At 37.8% G+C, this 19,746-nt stretch overlaps 1 protein-coding gene across 4 annotated transcripts in view; it reads left to right on the plus strand.

Moving 5' to 3' along the window:
- The window catches only part of Tafa2 (TAFA chemokine like family member 2), a 439,738-nt gene that overhangs the window by 384,408 nt on the left and 35,584 nt on the right, over positions 1-19,746 (plus strand). For all 4 annotated transcript variants that reach the window (XM_075954344.1, XM_075954345.1, XM_075954342.1 and 1 more), the window contains exons 3-4: positions 17,567-17,719; positions 18,704-18,828. In XM_075954344.1, the coding sequence (XP_075810459.1) occupies positions 17,567-17,719; positions 18,704-18,828 (278 nt within the window). The remainder of the gene's footprint in view (positions 1-17,566; positions 17,720-18,703; positions 18,829-19,746) is intronic.

Here is a 19,746-nt window from a genome sequence, read left to right on the forward strand (position 1 = left end):
ACAATTAATTACAACACTGCTTGGCCTATTAGCTTATACATGTTTCTAGTTTACTCTTACATCTTAATTTTAACCCATTTCTATTAATCTGTGTATCTCCACGTGGTTGTGGCTTACCGACAAGATTCCTGCTAGCACCTTGCATCTTTCTCCCCTGGAGGCTCCACAGTGTCTCTTAACTCTGCCTTCTTTCTCTCAGCACTCAGTTTTGTTTTTCCCACCTACTTCTCTTCTTCCCGGCCACAGGACAATGCAGAGTCTTTATTCATTAACCAATAAAAGCAGCACATATACATAAGGACCTCTCACACCATTGGATATGAAGTTATTAATCTGCCAAAAGACATACAAAAATCATACAAACTTGCTCATTTTTCATAGAATGATAATCTTCTAAAATTAAATAACTATGGTACCAATATCCATCTAGACTTGTACATAGCACATTATGCATCAGATTTTAGAGCTAAAAAGAAAAGCTGAGATTTCTGATTTCTATATTGCAGAAAAAGAAAGTCTTGTCTGGACCAATTTGAGACAAGAAGCAAGAACATTTAGAGCCCAATGCCTCCTGGTTCTTCCATTGAATAAGCTTTGGTTGGTTGCACTGAGTTTCTCCTATGACACAGAAATACTTTAAGCTGTTTTCACAATTTATTTGTTTTCCTCATGATAGTAATTATTCTACTATCGTATTTGGGCAATTTTCATATGTAATAAATTATAACCTTGAGAATTGTTAAGTTTAAGTATGGGGGTGGTGATCAGGAGGACCATTTTTGTCTGTTTTATGTTTTATTTAATTCAGCATGACTATTTACAGCTTTTTAAAATTGATTTTCTATTGAGCTCTACATTTTTCTCTGCTCCCCTCTCTGCCTCTCCCCTCCCCTTCAACCCTCCCCCAAAGTCCCCATGCTCCCAATTTACTCAGGACATCTTGTCATTTTCTACTTCCCATGTAGATTAGATCTATGTATGTCTCTCTTAGTGTCCTCATTGTTGTCTAAGTTCTCTGGGATTGTAGTTTGTAGGCTGGTTTTCTTTGCTTTATGTTTAAAAACCACCTATGAGTAAGTACATGTGATAATTGTCTTTCTGTGTCTGGATTACCTCATTCAAAATGATGTTTTCTAACTCCATCCATTTTTCTCCAAAATTCAAGATGTCATTATTTTTTTTCTGCTGTGTAATACTCCATTTTGTAAATGTAAAGGAAATGTTCAACATCCTTAGTCATCAGAGAAATGCAAATCAAAACATCTCTGAGATTCCATCTTACACCTGAAAATTGGCCAAGATCAAAAACACTGATGACAGCTTATGCGGAAAGATTGTGGGGTAAAGGCAAAATTTTTGCATTGCTGGTGGGAATGCAAGCTGGTACAGCCCCTATGGATGTCAGTGTGGTGATTTCTCAGAAAATTAGGAAACAACCTTCCTCAAGACCCAGTAATACTACTTTTGGGTGGTGCTCAATTGTGCCACAAGTACGTGTGCTCAACCATGTTCATAGCAGCATTGTTTGTCATAGTCAGAACCTGGAAACAACCTAAATACCCCTCTACCAAAGAATGGATAAGGTCCGGAGTATCTTAAGATGGATTACTGATATAAGAAGTGTGTTAGAAGAGTCATCAAGACAAGGGACAGACAGAGAGAGACAACAGCATAGTGGGGAGGGCTCCAAGGAGAGTTGAGGCTCTGGTACCAGAGACAGACAGCATGGCTGAGCCTCTGGAGCGAGGGTTCAGTGTCTGTGAGCAGGAGCGAGAGACCATTCTTAGATCTTTACGAGAATCAGGGCAGTTTCTCAGGAATGGCCAGCAGCCAAGCTTGCTGATTCCAGGCAAGAAGCAGGAACGAAGTGAAGGGCAGGATGTGTCCCACCAATTTTTCCAGTGTCCCCTTTGATGTTAACTCACTTTCTAGATAAAGTTCCCCGGTGCTAGGATCTTCTGTTAGCTTGGGAGTTACAGACACTGTCTTAGTAAGTGACTGTGAAAATCTTTGCATGAACACAGCTGGATTCTAGCATTATGGTTTTATAGGAATATTAACTAATGTGCTTAATATAAGTAGATAGTTAAAGATAGATAAAACAAGTGATACAAAGGGTTTCTGACCTCTGTTCAGGGCTTATTTGGTGCTGGAGATTTGTCTGTATTTTGTCAATCATGATTTAAATAAATGCTGATTGGCCAGGCAGGAAGTATAGGCGGGAAAACCAGACAGAAAGTAGAAATGATGCAATGAGAACAGGAGAATTCTGGGAAGGAGGAAGTTGATTCCTCCCACTCCTGCCCAGACCACTGAAGCAGCAGGATGTGATCTATCTGCCTTACTGAAAAAGGTACAGAGCCATATGGCAAACAGATCAGAAAAATGGGTTAATCAAGATGTGAGAGTTAGCCAGTGAGAGGCTAGAGCTAATGGGCCAATCAGCTTATAATCTATGGAGACATATGTATGATTTACTTTGGGGGTAAACAGTTGTGGGGTACTGGGCAGGATAAAAACCCAACAAACAAACAGACCTTCATGTTACACTTATTGAAATATGATGTGGTTTTCCATTAAAGCAAACACACACACACACACACCACGCATAGCAACAAGGAGACATGAACAATTGTTTTTCCAATTTCCAGTAAGTTCATCTAATACTGGGCTGAAAAATTATTCAATCTATTCCTTATGCCCTCTGTTTTGGAAACTTTCATAATTAATCATATGTTTATGCATTTATTAAGCATAATTACTTCCTACTATAGATTTCAAGCTTTGTAACAAATAAGGACTCAGTGGTGAAAATCATATTTGCTCCTTAGATTTAAGTAGAGAGAAAAGTCAAGATTTATAAATGTAAGCATAGAGTTGGCAATGTATCTCAGTGGAGAAGGCCTTGGGTTTGATTCCCAGCACCTTCTCTCTACAAAGTGAGATATTACAGAAGTAACTGAGTGTCTCTTAGGGAAGAGGGTTGTTTAGTCTCTTTCAGGTTTAGTAGCAGCTTTGTAGAACAGATAATGTGATGCTCCAAATCTTGAAGGAGGAGGTAGGATCCCAGGGTTACAAAGAAGATATAAATTCAGAAAAAAAAATGGTAAGGTCATTCAAGCAAAAACACATGTGAAGGTGTGCTCTGTGCAAGATTCTGAAGGTAGTTTTCATGGCTGCAGTGCAGCCGGAAACAGGTGTACTTTAGAAAATGGGCAAACAGAAACAAAACCAAAAAGTGGCTTGAGAGAAGGATGCTGAGAGTTTGAACCTACTCCATAAGTGAAGAGTCAACATGGTACTATACTATTGAATTACTTTTAGAAAGGCCTCCTAGCATGACCTTTGTGGGGTCTGTATATGTAAAGAAAATGTAGAGAAACCAGAAAGAATATTCATGTGCATGAAAGGAAGTGATGCTAAGGATGCTGGTGAGACAGAGTTGGGAAGGTGGGAGGGAGGTAAAGGTGGTATCCTAGAGGCAGAAAGAGAAGAATTTGTTAGTCGGGATAGACCTAGAGCTTAAGAAAGCAGAAGTTATGGTATATTTTTGAAACTTCAGCTATATGAACTATCATTTTTTTAAAGGCTCTGTGTTCCATTTTGTTAAATGGCAAGGCCTGACATTGTTGTTCTTTTTTCAGTTGTGTGGGAAGGGGGTGCATTCCACAGTGCATAGGTGGTCAGGGTAGAGCTTTGTGGAGTTGGTTCTCTCTTTCCACCTTTGTGTATGTGTTAGGGATTCAACTCTCATTATCTATAGCAATGGATAAACTAAAGTCACATTTTAAGATCACTTAAGTCACTTCTGTGCCAAAGGGTGTGGCACACACTTCCCTGCCTAGAAGGGACTTGGAAAGTATCTGTGAACTCAGGAGTTCTGTGAGCCTTACGAATTCATTGTCTTTTAAAGCTGGGAATCCCACACCACTCCACCTCAGAAACCTCCTCAGTTGAATTGTTGCTTTTGTGACATTTTAGACATGCTTTTATGGAACTGGCAATAATCAGCTAGCTTATGCATAGAGAAATACAGATCATCTTAATAGTGAGAATTACACCATGAAGCTTAGATTTGTGTTTCTGTACCATTAGGAAATGAATCTCAAGTACAAATTTTGTAAACTCCCTCTACAGTTTCTCATTGTTCAGTGACTTCACGGAGTTCATTAGTTGGATGGACGGAATTAAGGGTCTGTCATACTTCAAAGTTCATTTTCTGTTAGCTCTAACAGATTGTCCTCATTATAGTGGAATTTAACCACTTCACAAAGCTGTGGAACTGTTGAACTGGAAGCAATCTTTACACTAATTTACTTGAAATATATCCCGCTTTCCCCAGTTTGTAGATAAGAGATAAGAGACCTAAGCATTTATCCACATCTAATTCTCCAGGGGTGGACCACTGTGCAGTAGAATTCAGGTCCCTTCTGTCTGGATGTTTAATCCTTCCATTTCCCTCAAGAAGCATTCAAGTTTCACTGTCTCATACTCTATAACACCTATAAAGATGCTACTAATCATAAAAGACTTATGTGCCTAGTATAGTCTTTGGGAATTAGGAATGATCTAATTTTTTGTATTTTTGTACATTTTAGGATTAAACAGAAAATCCACTTTCAATGCCTGCCATTAGAAAAATTATAAATAAATTATGCAACATTTCCAGTAATAAATTATATATGCCTGATAGACCTATCTCTGTAGTTGTAAATTTTGATGGCCTTGCAAAATAAATTTTCCATATGAGGTACACATAGGAGGTGTGATCAGGGGTTGACAATTTGCTGGTTCCTACTTCAAAGGTGGAAATTTGTCTCCTGGAGAAAGTGATACTAGAGAATACATCTGTGGGATAATTGTTTTGTATTCTTTTTTTCTTATTAAATAAGAAATTGTGAAGACAGCACATGTTTGGGGCAAGGAGATACATCATATCACCTCAGGAAAGAGGGGTGACATTTGAATTCTGTTCTGCTAAATGTTTCCAGGAACTCCAGAAGCTAGATGAATCACATGTCGGTTTCCACAGGACAGTTGTGTGATTTATGTTTCAATTTCTACATGCTTTAGCTATCATTGCTCCGACACATCCTTCACAGGGAAGTCTTCACAAATATAAGTTGCTGATAAAGGGATCATTGTTCCTTATATTCACTATCCTGACATAAATCCTTATTTAAAATGCATATAGATGGTGTGCGTATCCTTCTGTATGTGTGCTGCTTTTATTGGTTCATGAATAAGGCTATTTTGGCCAATGGCTTAACAGAGTAAAGCCAGGCAGAAAATCTGAACAGAGATATATATAGAGAGAGTAGGTGGAGTCAACAAGATGTCCTGTAGTTGCCAAAGGAGAAAGACCAGAACCATACCTGTTATCCACAACCTCGTGGTGATACACAGAATAGTAGAAATGGGTTAATTCAAGATGTCACAGCTAGCTAGACATACGCTTGAGCCATCAGCCAAACAATGTTATAATTAATATAGTTTTTGTGTGATTATTGGTATCTGGGCAACTGAGAAACAAATGAACAGTCTCTGTTTACATATATAGAAGGAAAAGTTTTGTGATTGAGCCCAAGTCTAAGCTGAAAATTTCTTGTAGGACTGAAGCTCCTCCTCACTTCCTCTCTGTGAATCATTGGGAACGCTCAAGCTGAGCATTTTATTACCAAACAATGTTCTGTTAAGTTAAAAATTCTGAGTTGTCATCATGTACTGACAACTTTTCTTATTCTAGTATTTTAATTTCATCCTCCCTACGACCTCCTCTGAAGCAATTTTAGAAAACAGAACTTATAAAACTGCATTGTCACTTGGCTATTTCCTCCCTAACCTAATCATCCTGACTTTATAAATTGTGGGAACTTTGGAAATTTCATTCTGTTCTTTAAATGACCATTTGCTTTTAATTAGATTGCTCTGGCATGAGAATCTAAAAATACACCTTCTTTTCTCATACTAATGAATAAAGCTGAGAAATTAGCTGTCTCAAAAAGTTTTTGTTTCAGCACATTTTTTTTTTCCACTCAAAGTGATTTACAGGAGCCTAAATGCACTAACTGGCCTGTATTTCAGATGACCACTGGTGCATGTAGGCCAAGCTTTATTTCCACTTAGAAGGTATAAGACAGACTCTCCAGGGATGCCCTGGAACTGGGCGAAACTATTAAATAGGAGTATATGAAGACAAACAAAATTTCAGAATCAATGAGACAAATCCGAATACAAATAAGAATTGAAGTCTAATGGAGAGGAAAGCAAGCGCTCACAAATTCACGACTCGATGCTAAATTTACTCTTTTGTAGCTAAGTGTCAGAGTGAGTTTTTTTTCACAGCCCTCTTCTGTCAACACAATTAAGTGTACAGAGAGTTTTTGAAAGGTGGAATTAGAACTTCCATAAAATGTAGCAAACTTTCTCTAATAGCTGCGTCTTTGTCACTTCTGCGCATGTCGTCATTTTGATATATGTTAATTTCAATGATGGTAAAAATTGAACAGCATTAACACCTAAGTAGTTAGAGATCACTTTCAAAGAGTTTCACCGGACTTAGCTTGTTCAGTCCGCAGAAGGACACTAGGAAGTCAGCCTAGCAATCAAACCCATTATTTGCAAAATAATTGAACTCGAATAAAGCTCTATCAGAGTATAGGTCAAGATGGGTTTGAAATCAAACATTTCTCAGTGGATACCCATGTTCTTTAGAGGTTACCACACACGCGTCTTTCACATTTGAAATTTTAATCTGGGCTGTGTGTTTAGAGTACCACAGAAGAACCACCACAAGAAACCATTAAGGCCATGATGTCTTGAGCAGGGTGAATACTCTAATTTGCTGTTCCACCTTGAGAACTTCAACATAGCTTTATCTCAGTTTCTTCCTCTGTGGACTGGGGATAATAATAATTTCCTATTTAGTGTTTTTTGATCAATAAGTAGTAGACATTTAAAAATGTTAACAAGTACTACCAATCTGCAAATATTTTCCAGGCTGGATGAGTTATTTTACATATAGAATCTGGTATACATATTTTTGCTTTTAAGTATTATCTTAAGTTCTGTAACTATGACAAAAGGAGAAAGATTCACATAAATAGAATTTCTATGTAAACTCATTTTATCTTCATTGTATTTTTGGTTGGGTTCACAGGTAACAAATCAAACATGGCCATATCATGTGTATGTTGCACACTGAATATATATATATATATATATATAATTGTAAAACTCTAGACATATAAGCAAGGTTCTTTTGACTTGTGCTTTTTGTCCTGGAAGTGCATCTTTTCTTATCATAGAACAGCAGTTGGAAACAGAGCGTTTGGGCAAAAGCCTCTCTAAACACCATGCCAGAATGTGCTAGTTCCAACAGCAGGTCAAAATGTTAGGATCTTAAATTGTGATGCAAAAGAATCTTTGAGGACACACTTCTGGGAGCATCATAGGGCCAAAGGTCATATTTCTCAAGTGAGATGTGAAATCAAAACCTCAGAAAATCTGGTAAGCTTTGTATGCTGTGTTAAGGATTCTGAGAAACCCATATGTATCTGATGTCATTTCACAGAAGTCTAGAAGGCATTTCTGTTTATGTAGTTTATGATTGAAGAGAAAACATCACAAAGGTGTGTGTGTTGGTCTGTGTTGGTGACTTTGGAATTGTGACATGAAGAAAGTTCTTTTTTTTAATTTAAATCTTCTCCAGGGTCTTTCATATTTTCATATGATGCTAACTGATCTTCCATGAAGCCTGTTTTGTTAATTTGGAAAGCCTTAATATTTGATTAGATTAGTTGATCCTGAGCTTTGTCTGAATCTACATAGAAAATTCTCATCTGAATTTCCTACCATCTCATTAACCTTTTAGAGGAAACTACAGGCACCAGTGTTCTCTTCTTAAATTGCTTATTTTCCATTTATTGAACACATACACATGCTGAGCTGTGTACATGAAAAATCAGTCGTTGTCTCCAAGAAGTATCATAAGAGAAAGTTAAGATGCATAGCAAATGATTTGTACATTTTGCAAACACATATTAAGGCGAATTAAATTATTCTAGATGTTTCCTTTTTTAGATATCTCATTTTCCATACTGTGTTTCTCAGCATTTAGAAAATTGAAAGTAGATATTTTTCTCACAGCACTTTGAATGCAAGATTGATTATCTATCTATCTATCTATCTATCTATCTATCTATCTATCTATCTATCTATCATGTACCTTTGTATCTTTGTATGTATGTATGTATTTATGTATGTATCTATCTGTCTATCTATCTATCATGTACTTTTGTATTTTTGCATGTATGTATGTATGTATCATCTATCTATCTATCTATCTATCTATCTATCTATCTATCTATCTATCATCTGTCTGTCTATCTATCTATCTATCTATCTATCTATCATCTATCTATCATGAACCTTTGTATCTTTGTATGTATGTATATATTTATGTATGTATCTATCTGTCTATCTATCATGTACTTTTGTATTTTTGCATGTATGTATGTATTATCTATCTATCTATCTATCTATCTATCTATCTATCTATCATGTATCTGTCTATCTATCTATCTATTTATCTATCTATCTATCTATCTATCTATCATCTATCTATCTATCATCTATCTATCATCTATCTATCTATCTATCTATCTATCTATCTATCTATCTATCTATCTATCATCTATCTATCTATCTATCTATCTATCTATCTATCTATCTATCATCTATCTGTCTATCTATCTATCTATTTATCTATCTATCTATCATCTATCTATCTATCATCTATCTATCTATCTATCTATCTATCTATCTATCTATCATCTATCTGTCTATCTATCTATCTATCTATCTATCTATCTATCTATCTATCATATATCTATCTATCTGTATGTGTGTATGTATGCATGTATCATCTGTCTTTCATGTATCTATCTATCTATCTATCTATCTATCTATCTATCTATCTATCTATCTATCATGTACCTTTGTATCTTTGTATGTATGTATGTTTGTATTTATGTATGTATCTATCTATCTATCATGTACTTTTGTATTTTTGCATGTATGTATGTATGTATCATCTATCTATAATCTATCTATCTATCAATCTATCATGTACCTTTGTATCTTTGTATGTATGTATATATTTATGTATGTATGTATCTATCTATCTGTATGTGTGTATGTATGTATGCATGTATCATCTGTCTATCATCTATCTATCTATCTATCTATCTATCTATCTATCTATCTATCATCTACCATCTATCTATCTATCTATCTATCTATCTATCTATCTATCTATCTATCTATCTATCTATCATCTATCTATCCATTCATCAATCCATCCATCTATCTATCCCACAGTACATAAAAGCAACTTGCCAAGTCTGTGTAATGTTATCTGTATGCATGTTTTCAGGGCTGACCATTAGATACTGGATAACCAAATCATGTGCTCTTTCCTGAGGAAGACAATTTCTCCCACTCTCAATATTCCTTAGTTGTCGGGTTGAGGTCTCTTGACTTTTCCTGGTTCATATTGGCATGTCTATTGGTGTTATCCTTGTTCATCTCATGTTTATACAGCCATGTAGGTGAGACTTTCTGACATTCCTAGGAAACACAATCTCAAAGAAAACTCCCTGATCCTCTGGCTCTAAAAACCCCATTCCCGGATGTTCAGTTCCAGCTATCTGATCCATCTCCTGAAAGTTACATTCTCCCAAAAATTCTATATCTCTTTTAGTTTTCCATTAAAAGTCCCCAACATAACAATTCTCTTCCTTCTGCTCTATTTTTCAGGCTAGCATCCTCCTAAAGGAGACCCCTGCACTCTTATTTTCTGTTTATTCCCAGGTCTGAGATATATTCTCTTACCATCACCCACCATACTCTGATATGATCAGACTATACGATCCTCTGCATTTGTGCGTGAAATTCAGTATCCACTCACTTTTGAGGGACTTAAGATACTTAAAAACATAATCATCACATTTGTTAAAGCTCTTATTTTATTGCCTACTAACTATCTCCATAACACTCTTAATTCTGGTAGTCAAAAAATCAAAACAACTCTCATTGCCTATTCCAAGACCTATGCCTGATTAACCAAGCTGTAATTCTTATTCACTTGGTTGTCTTCAACCCTTACACCCTCTATTCAACATGTTCCCTTTCACATCTCTTCTTCCTTTTCTGGATCTCAAAGACATCTTGTCCCAACTTGACAAGACATTTTTGCGTTTACTTGGGCACTTAAATACCCCCTCATAGCAGATTTTTTTTTTATTATTTATTAAAGATTTCTGCCTCCTCCCCGCTACCACCTCCCATTTTTCCCTCTCCCTCTCCCAGTCAACTCCCCCTCCCTCATCAGCCCGAAGAGCAGTCAGGGTTCCCTGCCCTGTGGGAAGTCCAAGGACCTCCCACCTCCTTCCAGGTCTAGTAAGGTGAGCATTCAAACTGCCTAGGCTCCCACAAAGCCAGTACGTGCAGTAGGATCAAAACCCAGTGCCATTGTTCTTGAGTTCTCGGCAGTACTCATTGTCCGCTATGTTCAGCAAGTCCGGTTTTATCCCATGTTTTTTCAGACCCAGTCCAGCTGGCCTTGGTGAGTTCCCGATAGAACATCCCCATTGTCTCAGTGTAGGCATCCTCCTGGATATTAACCTTCATCAGGCGATGAAAGGAGACAGAGACAGAGACCCACATTGGAGCACCGGACTGAAATCCCAAGGTCCAAATCAGGAGCAGAAGGAGACATAGCAGATGTTTGAACAGTCTGAGGTCTGAACAGTCCTTTCCACAGTTTTTCATCATACCCCTCACTTCTTCAGGTCTTTTGCCTGGGACCTACTGAACTTTATCCTCACTGTCAGAAGCCTCCCTCAGTATGTAAATGACCTTTCTCTGCACTCTCTCTTAGGGCTCTTCTGAGCCACTGATACGGAGACTGTATCCTCTGTTAATTCTCTTATCCTCTCAGCATTTTTCTCAGATCAGACTGTCAAACCCCCAGATGATGCTGTCTAACTGGACAAAAGGAAACCATCCTAAAGGTTCTTGATATATCTTTTGAAATGGTCTCATTGCCTCTTCTGGCCTACAGAACCCCTCCCCTTTCTTTGCTGTACATAGTCAGTATAAGTTTCATTTGGAATATCAACCACTGCTCATTGTACTTAAGATCTATCTGTATGCCCCCTCTTGCCTCAGACTCTTTACAGCATTGACACTCCATGCATTATCTCTTCTCAGGTTTCCCATTAAAGAGCTCTTGAAACACCTCCTTTTCCCACTCACCAAACCTGAAGACATTTTCTAGAGCAAGACTAGCAGAATGACTTTACTTATATGCCACCATTTCATCAGCCCCACTATGTTTTTCCACTGAGGGACACTTTCCTAGGTGGGATAGACTCTTTCTCCAGGACACATGAGAGAGCTCAAGAAGATACTCCAATTCTCCTACCTCAAATTGTTCCTGTTGCTGTATCTTCCTCTCTGCTATCTAACCTGGACCTGGCTTCATTTCCAAGGTATTTGACCCCTCACTACCTCCTGAGTTACTAAGTACTCCTTTCCCCTCCTTTCTAGACTCAATCCTCAGGACACAGCACATGCCCCTGTTGTTCTTGAGCAGCTTAGCTCATACTTAAGCTCAAACTGCCCTGGCTATCTCTCCTAGTTCTTGTCTTCCTTTGCTGATGGGCTCTTTCTACCTTAAATTTCTGAATTGCTGTTTGGAAGGTCCATCACCATATGCCCTTCCTTTCTATTGCTTCACTTTCCCTTTCTGGTCTCCTTGCTCCTTTTATATCTAACTAGACAAAGTCTACACTCTTTTGCTCATAGTACCTTCATAAACCTCATCTCCATCTCCAGTTCTCCTTAGATCTTGATTCTGGTGATCATCTCTATTTGTCTAACACCTCCCATCTCTTACAACCTAAATAGTAGGGATCACATCAGGTAATTTTGGCTACTCTAACAGTAGCAAAGGTACCACTGTTTAGGGGTAGAGAAGCAGAGTCATCAGTTGAAGGGAAAGGATGAGTTAATAACACATAGGAGTCAGTCAGAAGGTTTATGAGGGGTATCTATTCAGTGGAGAAGATGAAAAATGCAGTGAAGTGGAGGACCCAAGAGTATGCCCGGGCTCTTTTAGAGTGGTCAGCAATGGTGAGTGGACTCTGACTGGTCACAGGGAAATTGGTCCTGAGGATTTGTGAGACAAGATTTGAAAGGTGTGTAATCTGGGTGTTAAGCAGTAGCTGGTAAGTCATGGCAGTTCCAGGTTGTGTGGACCATGCACAGAGAAGTCAAGCCTATGAAGATTAGGAGTTCTGACATCAGGCTCTGGGGCTCACATGAATTTTGGATTCTATTCCTTTCTGATACAATGATCCAGCCTTCTTGGGAGAGACTTCTAAGGAGGATTACAGTATAGTTACTACAGTATATCTCTGTTTTCCTAATCACCAAAATTCCACCATCCTAAATAATCTCTAACCACACAGACATTCTGTTCTACCTGCTCTGTAAACTCAGGCACTTTTTATTTCTCATGATCTCTGTAAGTGACCATGTCTAAACTAATCCCTGTGAGGTTCTACTGCATCTTCTCAGAAGATTTCTATCTGTGGACACCTACTTCATGCTCTCCTTTTTCTTCTGAAAATTTTCTGTTCCTTCATAGGAAGAATAGATGAAATCAAGCCATTCAAGTACCCCAGCTTCACCTTGATCAGTTGGCTCCCCTGCCCACCTCCAGACCCACATCTTTCACCTTTAGTCTTGCTAATGTTCTTTGTGTCTCCACAACACCTAAATGTGACTTCCCCCTGGGTGCCTTGTATTTCACTTCCTTCTCCCTCCTTGAGAAGATTCTTTTTCAATTGCCCATTTCCTTCCTGCATGCACTGTCATTTTCTCTCTCCCTAATAGACAGGCCAGAAAATAAGAGTGCTTTTTTTTAAACATCCATTTACAAATTTCTGTTGGTTTCACAGGCTTTCTATTTTTCTATTCTCTTCTCCCATCACAGAAAACTCTTTTGAAAGAATTTTTTATTATTCTCTCTACAACTTCACCTCCTATTCGCTACTGTATTTACTGGCAGTATGCTTCTGTTCTCCTTGTAACAATCCTCTACTGTGCTTACTTCAAGTATGGTTTTACTTTTCTCCTACCATTAAACATTTCTTGTGCCTAGGCTAAGTAGTCAATATGTGAATATTCTCATTGTCAAAATGATAATAGGTAGCTTATAGAAACATCTACTATAGGACAGGCAATGTTCTAAACATGCTCTACATATTACTTCATTTCATCCTTAACCTGTAGATAATATTCCTAATGGAGATGAAGAGAACTATTATCTGGAGGGAGTGGGTACTTTGCTTCAGGCAAAACAGCTACAGAAAGGAGCTTAGATTGGAATCTAGCAACTATGTTTTTAATTTATGCTTTACTACACTTACTTTTAATTTTAATTGACGAAATTGCCTGCATTTGTCTTGTACATACTTATATTTTAAAATAAGTATGTTTTTATAATTGCTGTGTTGAATCAATTAATACATAAATTTTATCATGTAGTTTTTTGAAATAAAACTTAAAATTTATTCTCTTAGATATTTTAAACTGTAATAACCATGTAATATAACTGATCTCTTAGATTTTTGTCTCCCTTTACAGGCGTTATTTGCTTCTCCACTTTGGTGCCTAGTAACTATTGTTATACTTTTCTGAATTAAACTTTGTCATATCATACATATTAATGAGATCATATAGTACCCTTCTTTGGTTCCTGCCTTGCTCCCTTAAAGGTGCAGTATTCTGGAAGTCCATCTGTGTTATAAAAAATGGAAGGATCACATTATCTTTATACCGAAGGGTACCCTTTTGTTTGTATGTCTTGTCTCCTGTTGATGGACACTTTGTATATATGTCTGGTCACCTGCTGATGGATACTTTGGTTGATTCAATTTCTTGGCTTTATAAATAAAGGTACAGCAACCACAGAAGCTCAGTGTTTTCTTTAATACATGAGTATCATTTCCTTTGAATGTGTGCTTACATTGGGATTTCTCAATCATACAGAAGTTCAGGTTTTGTGTCTGAGGTTCCTGCATACTGTTTTCCATAGGGCTAGAATGTTTATTTACATTGGGGTTGCTAGATCATACGAAAGTTCAGTTCTTGTGTCCAAGGTTCCTGCATATTGTTTTCCATATGGCTGGGACCATTTACATCCCCAGTGACAATAGCTAAACATTCCTTTTCCTCCACATACCAACACTTCTTAGTCTTTGCTTCTGGTAATAATTGTTCGATATGGATGACATCTCATGCTTTTTGACTTATACCATATTAGTAATTAAGGATATTGAGAATTTTCCATATTTTTGTTAGCCCTGTCTACATCTTCTCTTAACGAGTTTTCTATTTTAAATTTGGCCAACTATTTTCTTGCTTTTGAGTTGTTTGGGCTCCTTACATATATTGGATATAATCATTTATTATTATTAGCCTTTTATTTATTATTATCACCTTTTATGTAATATTATTCTATTCCACAGGCTTTTTCTCTTTTGATTATCTTTTGCCACACAGTTTATTGAGTTTGCTATGATCTGTTTTTAAATCTTTGCTTTTGTTGTCTGTGCTTTTAAAGTTGTATCTAAAAAAAAAAACAAATAATGCTCAGACCAATGTCATAGACATATCTTGTGTATGTTTTACTCTAATAATTTTGCACTTCCAGGTCCTTCATTTAAGTCTCTGGGTTCACTTTGTGTTGCTTTTTCTATGTAGTGTAAGGCAAGGGTCTAACTTTATTCTTCTGGGTGTGCATGTATCACAAGACCACTTATTGGAAGTACTGCCTTTTCTCTTCACCTGTTCTTGATGTCTTTGTCAGAGATTTATTCCCTTTGCTCAAGATTGCCTTAGCGATCCAGGGTATATTACTTTCTAAATGGACAATTACTTCTTTTCGTTTAATTGGATCTTCAGCAGGTCTGACAGTGCTGATCAATCCCTGCCGTCAGATGTATTTTATTCTGTGCTCTTTAGTGCTCTTGTTCTTTGTGCTTTCCCTTGTTCCCACCAGCGGCCCTTAGTTCTGCTGTCTTCCACATCACGTGAGCCCCATTAGTGCTCATTTCCTGTTCCTCCCCTGGGTGGGTCACATCCCCATAACAGTCTTCTTCAGTTCCTAGTTTCCCATACAACCTATAGGGATCTCAGGGTTGTGTGTGTTTTCAGCCCAACTCTTTCCTGCAAGCTCCGCTTCATGAATAGTCACTTTATTTATACATAACATGATGGCTGTATCAACCTTGTGCTTAGCAGGGCCAAAAGAAATGTAATTCTCCTCTCCCTCCTCCTGCTTCCTGTGAACCCTGCCCCCTTCTCAGATACTCTCTATTAGACCATTACTTCTTTCCTTTTTGTTTGTTTTTGTTTTTTGTTGATAGCTGCATTTTGTTTTTTCAAGACAGAGTTTCTCTTGGTAGCCCCTGCTTTCCTGGAACTTGCTCTGTAGACCAGGCTGTCCTCGAACCTGGAGATCAGGCTGCCCCTGCTTCTTAAATGCTGGACTTAAAGGTGAGAGCTACAGCCCAGGAGAACATTTTTTCAGTTTCAGAAACAGGCCACTGCTTTTCTTTTCTGCGTTTTCTCTCTTTCTCTGGGTCTTCATAAAGGGTGCTGCTTCCTTCTAATTCAGCCTGTCACTCACACTATGTCTACTCTAGAGAATGCCCTGGAACTTTCAAATGTAGATGAGAGTCCCCTCCTCCCCCGCTGTTACTCTCAACCACATCTCTGTAGTGGATTTCCTTCAAATATTTACTGACTTCATAATGTACTTGAGTGTTTATTATTTGTTTTCTTCCCGGCAATGTAAGCTCCCTGAGGACAGGAAACGTCTTTGTCCTGTTAATTCATCACAGCTCCAGTACTCAGAGAAGTTTGTAATGTGTGGTAGTCACTCATTTTAACTGTCACCAAGTACAGTGCAGCAGGCAGTATCAATTGTGTATTATAACAGAAGCATGGTATATTTGGGAAGTTAAGAGTGAGTGACTCACGCTCAACGAGGGGAAAATTATAGAGTATAAGAGGCTCAGGCCAGAAGTCTGGGTCTTATATATTTTAGCTTGGGTTTCAATACATGCAGTTGACTCAAACATAGAGAACTTCTCCCACTGGCATCTCTGGTGACACGGCTATCCGTGGTGTTGGAGATCGCACCCATTTTCTAGCTGTTCTGAGAAGCACCTGTCACAGTTTCTAGGTCTCACATGGAGGGATAAGAAGTTACGTTATATAAGATTTTCATCTCCAGAAAAGCTTAGGTGAGTTAACTGCCAGTTCCATTGTTCATCTCTACCAGGCAGGTTGATATAAATGCATGATGCGCTGATCTTATTTATGGGGAGAGGAGGTTCAAAGTATTAAACTATATATAGTGTTAAACTATGTAGTATATAGTATTAAACTATAGCCAATTCCCTACCCATTAAAATTCCTATCTTAATGTTACATTAAAATGTTTTCTTGAAGCACATTCTTTTAGTAGATGCTTAATTTTGTTTTTAAAAATGCTCTGAATCTCACTCAGGAGATGGAACTTTGTGACCTGTCATTTTAAGGACAATGAGTTAAAGAAGAAATGTGGGGAGAAAGCAATTCTGACGTAGACAAACTTGAGTCCCTTCAAGGCATGTCATGAGATTCCGAATTTTCAATCATCCCCAGAGGTCTGTCGTTCATCTTACTCTAAGGTTGGACAAATGGTTCTGTGAGCTTGGCGGCTGATGATACTGGCTTTCCAGGTGGCTGGCTTCCAGACGCAATCCATGCACGTTCTGCCCGCAGTTGTTGCCATTCGGTGGCGGTTGTCTCCTCAGGCAAAATGGAAAGAGGAATGATTATGGGTCCCGACATTGGCTGGAACTTGTAAGAAAATGGTGGTATTTTTTTAGAGTCTTCCAATTAGTTTATTTCCAGGGAAACTGGGCAGGATATTCTGAGGCTGCGGTGTTCACGCAATTCACTGCTTCCTGAAGGGGTGTCCTCTGCCAAAGCCTCTCTCTCTATGCTGAGAAGGCTCACGACTGTTACATCACCCTGCTGCGATTGTGTGACTGGCCTCAACAAGCCTACTATAAGGTACCACTTCCAGGGATTTATGTTCTGGTGATTAACACATTGAAGAGAGAGGTATGAACTGCGCAAATAAATACACTTTTACAGAATTACAGATTGCTTCTCTATTTCAGATTCCTTTAACAACTCATTCTAATCTAGTCACTAATTGTTCCTGCTTCACCAATTATTTACTGACAGAAATGGTCTCAGTACATTTAGAAAAGAAAAATCAAATCTGCATTAGGGCCCCGACATCATTGTATTTCTGGTTCTTTGCTTGGCAGATCTATTATACGGCGATATTTTGAAATATTTCTCATTGAAAACAGGAAACAAAGCGTCCAAATCTTCCTCAACATGGTTTTCTCTTCTGTTTCTGTTTGCACAGCTCACCATGTTAAGACGGGAACTTGCGAGGTGGTGGCCCTGCACAGATGCTGTAACAAGAACAAGATAGAAGAACGGTCCCAGACGGTCAAGTGCTCCTGCTTCCCTGGGCAGGTGGCAGGCACCACACGAGCAGCTCCATCTTGTGTGGATGGTGCGACCTCTTTCATTGCTCACTCTTACAACATCGTCAGAACTGGAACCCCGCTATAATGCTGCCCACTGAAGTCACTCCCAGGGGACCACACCGTAGATCACACGGCAGAAAGTTACCTGGGGGGGGGGGCTTTGTGTGACACGAATACCTCTAGCTAGAGTTAGTCACATCTCACATAGTTCTGTTACAAAAGCATTATAACGAGGTTCCAGTTAGTCAATGTGCTTCTGATATTGTTGTCATAAAATACAGATTTCCTGGTAGATGGTAGATACATAAATTACTTAGGAAATGCAAGATGCCTATAGAGGGTTAGGTAATATATGTTCAAAAACCTTGGACAGAGTTTAAAAAGAAGAGAAAAAAATTCAACTCCATGTGCATGAATGACTGGCTGCAAACATAATTCACATAAAACGATTTCAATGGAGATGGATGTAAATGTTGGTTTTTTGTTTGATAGTTCATATTATTACAGTAGATTACAAATCTTTGTGTGAGGCTAGTAATTGTTACATCATAAACAGTAATTTTTATGTGGAATATTTTTTGTGAAGAAATTGCTGTTTATGATAAAGAAAAAGAGAAAAACATATTAAATCTACAAACAGTCTCCTGATTTTCAGCTTGCTCATGGGGAGCATTCCATTGACTTTAAAATATTGATTCATCTTGGCGTGGGTATAGTTTATTATGTATTTATATAAATCAGTGCAGAGTTTTTCAAAATATTAGTTTCATGAAGTCTATATTTTTGCTTGAAACAACCTTCAACACAGTGAGTAAAGTTATTACTTTCTGTTGAACATTTAGAAATTTATTATCATATATCCCATATTAGTTGTCCTTACAGTGGTAAAATAAAATTTTATATGTAAAAGAAATTCTTGAAAATACAAAATAGATTAGTTGGATCAGTGCATTTTGTCCCATGGCAGTCCCGAATAGAAATAGTGAGCTAATTTTCCTCTCTCCTTACAGCATCCATAGTGGAACAAAAATGGTGGTGTCATATGCAGCCATGCCTGGAGGGAGAGGAGTGTAAAGTCCTCCCAGATCGGAAAGGGTGGAGCTGTTCCTCTGGAAACAAAGTGAAAACAACCAGGGTGAGTGGACAGCCAGCCTGGGAGGCAAAGGATCTCCGAGTTAGTGGAGAGAAGGCTGTGTACTGTGGCATCTTAAGGGACGTTGTAGAATGGAATGGTATTGCTTTATATAATGTGAATTTCCCATTGATTCATTTCTTCATAGCACATTTTTATTTCAGAATACCATCTCCTACCACACGCCATCCACCTCCATGTTTTCTGATGAATGATCACCGTGTTCTCATAAGGTTCTGCTAACAGCACGAATGCCCCCTACTTCCACAGACATGGCAGACAACTGGCCCCAACCCCTGTTCTTCAGCTGAGTAGTTATGGGAATAAATTCTAAAAGAGATTCCATATGATTAATTTACATATGGCTCCATATATATTTACAACTTAGGTTCTGTCTGTATTGTGAAGGGGGTTGTTTTGATTTTCCTGAGTTTGGGACATATAATTAGTTTTCTAAGAGTAAAGGGTCACAATCTGTGTAATGGGTAATGGAGAGGTGATTCAGGATCAACACAAAGCAATGCTTTGGGCAGAGATGGACTTTTGGTCTCAAGAACTTCCATGGAGATGGGAGAGGAGCAAGAAGCCATTTAATTTTTAATCTTCCATTGACTGCATGAATTTCCAGGACTGAAAGAATTTGATTTCCATTTTAAATATAATTATATATGTAAAAGTTATATGTAATTATATATAAATTATATATTTTTAAAAGTACAATTGAAAATTAAAATTTTATACTTTTCAGTTTGTTTTGAAGGAGCATTGGCAATTGACTAAAGTTGAATAATTGAACAATAAAATAAAATAATGGTAAAAATTTATTAAAAGTGACACCAAGCTAGATAATATTATTTACTTGACATGAAATTAAAATTTTTTCTTCTGAGTATCTTCAGGTCATTATTCTATTGCTGTCAT

This window comes from Microtus pennsylvanicus, chromosome 20 (genome assembly GCF_037038515.1).
Source record: "Microtus pennsylvanicus isolate mMicPen1 chromosome 20, mMicPen1.hap1, whole genome shotgun sequence".
NCBI classification, from domain to species: domain Eukaryota; kingdom Metazoa; phylum Chordata; class Mammalia; order Rodentia; family Cricetidae; genus Microtus; species Microtus pennsylvanicus.